The sequence below is a fragment of the Cucumis sativus genome, chromosome 7 (assembly GCF_000004075.3).
Source record: "Cucumis sativus cultivar 9930 chromosome 7, Cucumber_9930_V3, whole genome shotgun sequence".
Taxonomy (NCBI): Eukaryota; Viridiplantae; Streptophyta; class Magnoliopsida; order Cucurbitales; family Cucurbitaceae; genus Cucumis; species Cucumis sativus.
In genome coordinates this window covers 16,186,603-16,193,144 of record NC_026661.2, presented here as the reverse complement: position 1 = coordinate 16,193,144, position 6,542 = coordinate 16,186,603, and the positions used below count along the sequence as shown (strand labels likewise).

Genomic DNA, 6,542 nt, shown 5'->3' with positions numbered 1-6,542 from the left:
TGAGATAAGTAATAGCCGTTAGATGAGGATGAGATCTCAACGCCAAGAAAATAGCTGAGAGTTCCTAATTCCTTCATCTCAAAGTGCTTACCTTGGTAACATTGCAAATCATATATGGCTTGAGGATCACCACCTATAATAATCATATCATCAACATATAAAAGAAGGAGAACAATACCACTCAATGTCTGGCGATTAAATAAAGTTGAATCGTGGAAGCTAGAGGTGAACCCAAATTGGGTAATAGTGGAACTGAACGTTGCAAACTAAGCTCGAGGAGCTTGTTTGAGACCTTAGAGAGCACATTGAAGAAGACACAGTTTCTGAGGTGACGGAGTAGTACCAAGTGGTGGTTTCATATAGACTTTTTCAGATAGGGTTTCATTGAGGAACACATTTGTAACATCCATTAGAAGGACGGGTCATTATCTTGCAGCTATGATAGCTAAAAGACTATGAACAGAGGTCATGCGAGCTACTGGAGCAAACGTTTCTTCATACTCAATGTCATATTTCTGATAATAGCCTTTAGCCACAAGTCGTACTTTGTAACATTTAATAGAACCATCAGAGTGAGTTTTGATTTTATAAATCCACTTACAGCCGGTAGGTTTATTTTCGGAAGGTAAATCAACATAGTCTCAAGCATGAGTCTTTTCTAAGGTGTGAAGTTCTTTATTCATTGCTTTCTGCCACAAGGGTAGTACTAGTTCCCTTACATAAGGAAGGTTCAATCAAAGACCTAATAGTGGAAAAACAATGATAATCTTTGAGATGAGGAGGAGTTTCTCTTACCCAGGTGGAGTGTCGAACAGGTGCATATTCAGGTTCCTCATAAGGGTTGGTGGAAGATCCAAGAGCACATAGATATGATCAGATTAAATGAGCTTAGATGTGCATAGAGGATAAGGTGTAATGTCGGGTGGAGAGTTAGAAGTGAGGAATAGATCTAAATAAGTAGAAGAGTTGGTGAATAGTAGGTGAAATGTAGATGAAGATGCATGGAGTGAGGAAAACCTAGAAAACATACGATGCTCCACAAACGTGACATGGCAACATATGCGTAATCGTTGAGAGACCAACAACAAAAACCCTTATGTTCAGTACCATAACCCAAAAAATAATATAGACAAGCAGGGGGTTTAAGTGTGGTATGTTTACAAGGATGTAATAACACAAAGCATGCACAACTAAAGACTTTGAGACTAAAGTAAGAGGGGGGAGTAAGGCATAATTGTTCAAAGGGGGAAACATTGTTCATAAGGATGAATTGGCTCGTTATTTGATTAACAACTGCGCGCGGTTGACGAAAACCTTAGACAACAGAGATCTTACTGGATGGAGGACGTGAACAAAGTGGGGAGACGACCGGGATTGACGATGAAACGACTTGGACAGAGGACGACGTTAGGGAAAATGAAACAGCTGCCAACGAACGTTTACGAACGAATGGGCTTCATTGGATGGTAATCAGAGACATGGGCGGCTAGAGTTTTGAGAGGAAGAAAATTGGAGAAATGAAGTGCACGCTTCACGAGCTGGGATCTTAATATATTATTATTATTATTAAATATTTTTACTTTTTTCTTTAAATAATTTCATTTTCCTTTTTCTTTTTACCTTTTCAAAACAACCAACCAACTTCTTCTCTCTCCTCATTTTCCTATCAAATCTTTAATAAAATACCCTTAACAATTATATTATCCTTAATATATTTATTTTTCACTCTCAATAAATGAATTATACATATTTATATATAAATATATATAATTAACCAAAGTTGTTGAATCTCACCAAATTAAATTACCAATATCATTCCACATTCATCAAATCTTTAACATCGAAAATTTCAATGAAATGATTGCATTATGAGAATTCTTTATCATATACCCATTACCATCTAAATTCATTAGCAATCTTAACTAAAAGATTGCTAAATTTACCATGGGCATCAGCTGATTTCTAAACAATAATTGATGAAAACGAGAATTACATATAAAATAAATAAATATAATGATAATACCGTTCAAATATGGTTTTCCTTCGATCCTATATAATAAATTTGAAGTAATTACCTAGAAATAGAATCATAGATTGAATATCTACAAACGTTTTATCAAAATATATATATATATTTCTTCATGTTTACAATATTAGTAGGGAGTAGGGATGTCTTTAACTATTGGGTTAAAAGTTGATAATGGCTTCCACCATATGTTATTAGAACAATAAAATGTCCAGGTGGTAATTGGTATGAATCTCTTTCATGATACAGTAATAAAAGGTTTACAGTTAGAAAATCTATAAAACACTAGAAGACAGATCATGAAAGTGAACCGTAGAATAATCGTCGTATGAAAGAAGTGGCCTGAACCCAGACTAAGAAACGATCCAATGTTCACACGTATGAAAGAAGTCCTTTTCTTTTTTAATCTCTCTCTGTCCATAGAATTGAAATCCCTTACGTTTTTCGTAAGCTCCCCATATGCTATGTAAAAATTTGAAGAAATTTCATTGTGAAATAGGGAAATTCATCCAAGCTTCATAAATTTTACATTAAATTATATGTATTTTAACGACTGTTCCATTGTTCATGATTATCGATTACTATTTTTCGCAGTGAGCTGTGAGTGAGAGAGAGAGATCGCACCTTTGGCGCTAAAAGAATTCTGAAAATCTATGCAATCAACGGAATGTAACCGGAGAAGGGATTTTGGTCGGTGGCTTTTGGAGAAAATGAAAGGGTTTGTCCTCAGATGAGTAACGTCAAATTTGAAAATGAAAGGGTTTGCCCTGAGATGATTAATGTCAAATTTGAAGAAAAAATGGTTTAAATTTGTCACCCAAATTTAAATTACCAAAAAATTTGGAAATTTGAAAAAATTAAATTTAAACATCTTTGACCAAAAATAACTAAATCTAAACACTCCACTACAAATAATTTTTGTTTTCCAAATTGTTATATATATACACCTATTGTAATATCTTTTTTAAAAATTCCTTAGTTTATTTATAATTTTTATTTTTATGACAACAAATAAATTTGAAAACATGAATTTTGACATTTATTACATTTTTATTCTCTCCTTTCAATTTGAGTTGTGGTGAGGTAACAGCGTGACTAATTTTTTCATTAACAATTAGATGCATGCAGTCTAATTAATTACATGTCACTATTCATCTATTCATAGCTTATTTTTTTATATAGTAAAAATAAATAAAATTTATTTTTGAGGAAAGTACACGTTTTAGTACGACAAATTTTTTATTGGAAATATATAGAGTACACGAAAATGCATGGGTGCAGCTAGAAATATAATGAAACAGTAGTGGACTAATTGGCTACGTTTTATGAGTGCAACTTAGAAATGAAGTGAAATAGTTGTTTTGGCACTTGGCTAATTCCCTATATAAACGGCCAAAAGCTACAACCCCTCCTCATTATTGAATTTCAAAACGAAAGAAAGAAAGAAAGAAAGAAAGAAATCCTTCACTTCAACCTACATCAATATGGTGCAAAACATGAAGGCAATGAATCCAAGAAAATACTTCCAGGGAGTTGGCGGATCATATAACAAATGGTATCCTTCTGACTATCCGCTCCTAGCTCAATCCAAAGTCCGTGCCGGTATGCTCCTCCTCCACCCTCGAGGCTTCGCCATTCTTCACTACTCCGACGCCTCAAAAGTTGGTTATGTTCTTCAAGGTAACAATGGAGTAACTGGATTCATCTTCCCAAACACTTCCAATGAACAAGTAATCAAACTACAAAAAGGAGACCTAATTCCGGTCCCTGCCGGAGTCACTTCGTGGTGGTACAACGATGGAGATTCCGATTTGGAAATCGTCTTTTTGGGTTGTTGGTGATATATAATTAAATTTGCCTTCAACCACTAACTTAAGCTTTTGAATGAATCGGTGATTTAGTATGGTATCAGAGCAGATGGTCCAGACAGGTCCTGTGTTCAAGCCCCACTTATTGGATCTTTTAAATATTTCAAGTTCACAAGTTCACAAGTGAAGAAAGTGTTGGTGATATATAATTAAATTTGTCTTCAACAACTAACTTAAGCTTCTGGAGGTTTAATATGGGACGTGGAACCAAATACACACCCTTACTGTCATTCTAAGCGACCCTCGAGGAATCTTGCAAGGCTTCTTTCTCACAGGACTATGTAGCCAAAACTTTTAACTTGAACGAAATGGAAACCTCTACACTTCTAAATAGCCAACAAAATGGACTGATTTTTAAGCTTCAAAAAGGCCAAACTTTGACGACTCCAACTAAGGCGACCAAGTTTATTTATAACCTTGATAATAATGAGTCCATTATGAAGGTCTCTGAATCTGAATTTCCATTTATTGGAGAAACTGGCTTGGCTGTTGTTGTGGACAGGCTTGGTCCCAATGTGGTTCGGTCACCGGTGCTTCTTGTCAGTCCGGCGGATCAACTGATCTATGTTGCTGGAGGATCAGGGACGTTTCAGATCGTCGGATTACCATCGTCAAGCAAAACAGAAGTTCATGTGGAAAGTGGTCAGTTGGTTTTTGTTCCCAAGCATTTTGCTGTTGGTAAGATTGCCGCTGAACAAGGCATGGAGTACTTCTCCATTCTCACTACTAAAATGTGAGCATCTCTAGTTGATTTTTTACGATATACATGAATTTTCACTTACCCAATTTGTAGTTTTTTTTAAAAAAAATCTATAATTCATCTCTTTAAGGAAAAAAAATGTTTAAAAAATTCTCCTTCAATAATTTAAAATCAGATCTAAACACATCTTAAATTATCAAATTTTAATTTCAAAAAAGTTTATAGAAATAATTTCTCTAAAAGGACTTAAATTTTTTCTTCTAGACATAACGTACCAAAATTTCATCTTAAAATCAATTATCAATAAGGGAAGTAGTTTATTTATCTTATAAAAATTGTATTGTCCTTAATTTGATATAATGTACTCAACATCTCTTCGTAATGGTGCTTTTATGGATTTACTAACTTTTGCTAGGATTCCATTTTTTTATTATTATCATATGGTCAGATATCATATTAGTTTGCTAGCTTTGATTATCCAAATGGTTAATTAGTCGATTGGACTACGAGAAGTTAAATTATATCAATTAAATATTATCTTAAGGGTAATTGGAAGGACAAGGCTAATAGTCTCTTGAGTTGATTTAAATTTTGTTATATCTACGAGTTATTTTTGCATGTCATATCTACTAATACTTTGGACATTATTGCTATATAATTTTTAACAACCCCTATCTTTACATACATTAAGAATTATCTAATTAAAATATTATGGTTTCTTTTTATTTTTAACTTATGTTTGTGAGGTTTTTGATAATAGGGGTTTGGTGGAAGAATTGAAGGGGAAAACATCAGTTATGGAGGCTTTATCTGCAGAGGTCATTGCAGTTTCATTCAATATCACAGCTGAGTTTGAGAAAGTTTTGAGGTCAAACACAACAAATTAAAAAGAAACATATTAAAGCTTCATCTTTGGATTAAAACTGGATGTTCTTTTTCATGCACGTTCTTCTTCCATGTGTAAATGTGCTATGAATTTTGGTTAATTACCTATAATCTATCTATTTGTAACTATTGAGTTTGGTGTGTGCTTTTCAGCCATTGTAACTTGTGCTTCTCTTATTTTGAATAAATAAACGTGTGTGTTGTGTATGTGTGCTCTTTTTTCTTTAATTATAAGTGTGGTGAATGGTTATTATTTAACTTTATGTTTGTGTTTGTTGCATATATAGAATAAATCAAGGAATCAAGCCATCAAGGAATGTGGGGAATAGTAAATTAGAGAGAAATTTCATTGTTACAATTAGAGAGTGAATTGAATGTTAATATGTTTACATTGTTACAATTGAAAAAATTTTAATAGAGAAAATGTGTGACCTATATAAAATGAACAATGCATATTTAACAATACATTGACACCCTAAATATTCTAATATTTCTAATATCCTAATACTCTCTCGCAAGATGGAGCGTGAACATTCATCATATCCATCTTGGACAATAAAGAAAGAAATTTTTTGGATCGCCAGGCATTTGAGAAGACAATCGATCTTGAAGACAGGCTCTGAATACAAGGGATGAACATTTCTAGAGACAGGGAGCAACATCTTCAGCTTAATTTAACAAATTAATGACTAATAACTAAACGTAATATATATTTTCTTGATTTAAGGCAACTTTCTTGACTAATAACAAGTTAAGGCAACTTTCTTGATTTTCCTCTCCTTTTCTTTCTCATATGTTTAAAATTAACTATAACAAACCCTTAGTAATTTAAAAAATGTTTGCCACCCAAAAGTCCATTAATGTGATTTGTGTCAATAGTTGTAAAAATTCGAAGATTAACATGTTATCATTTGTGAATCAAAAGACGATTGCATTTAGTAAAGGATATCAACCACATACCAAAGGATGAATAATGCTAATAATGTGTGATCATACATTATTGGAAGGACACATGATGTGTGATTGTGACTTTACCAAAACATATTGGTCGAAACTCACAAAC

The 6,542-nt window shown here is 33.3% G+C and overlaps 1 protein-coding gene across 1 annotated transcript; it reads left to right on the top strand.

Moving 5' to 3' along the window:
* The first annotated feature begins 4,116 nt into the window (after positions 1-4,116).
* Positions 4,117-5,686, top strand: LOC101215949 (13S globulin basic chain). Its single transcript, XM_031889293.1, has 2 exons — positions 4,117-4,627; positions 5,355-5,686. The coding sequence occupies exons 1-2, from the start codon at positions 4,203-4,205 to the stop codon at positions 5,479-5,481; spliced, it is 552 nt and encodes a 183-aa protein (XP_031745153.1). The 5' UTR covers positions 4,117-4,202; the 3' UTR covers positions 5,482-5,686.
* The last annotated feature ends 856 nt before the right edge of the window (positions 5,687-6,542 follow it).

Coding starts and splice junctions, on each gene's coding strand:
- LOC101215949 (XM_031889293.1), top strand. CDS start 4,203: ATGGAAACCTCTACACTTCTAAATAGCCAACAAAATGGACTGATTTTT. Junction 4,628..5,354: donor TCCATTCTCACTACTAAAAT/GTGAGCATCTCT, acceptor TTTTGATAATAG/GGGTTTGGTGGAAGAATTGA.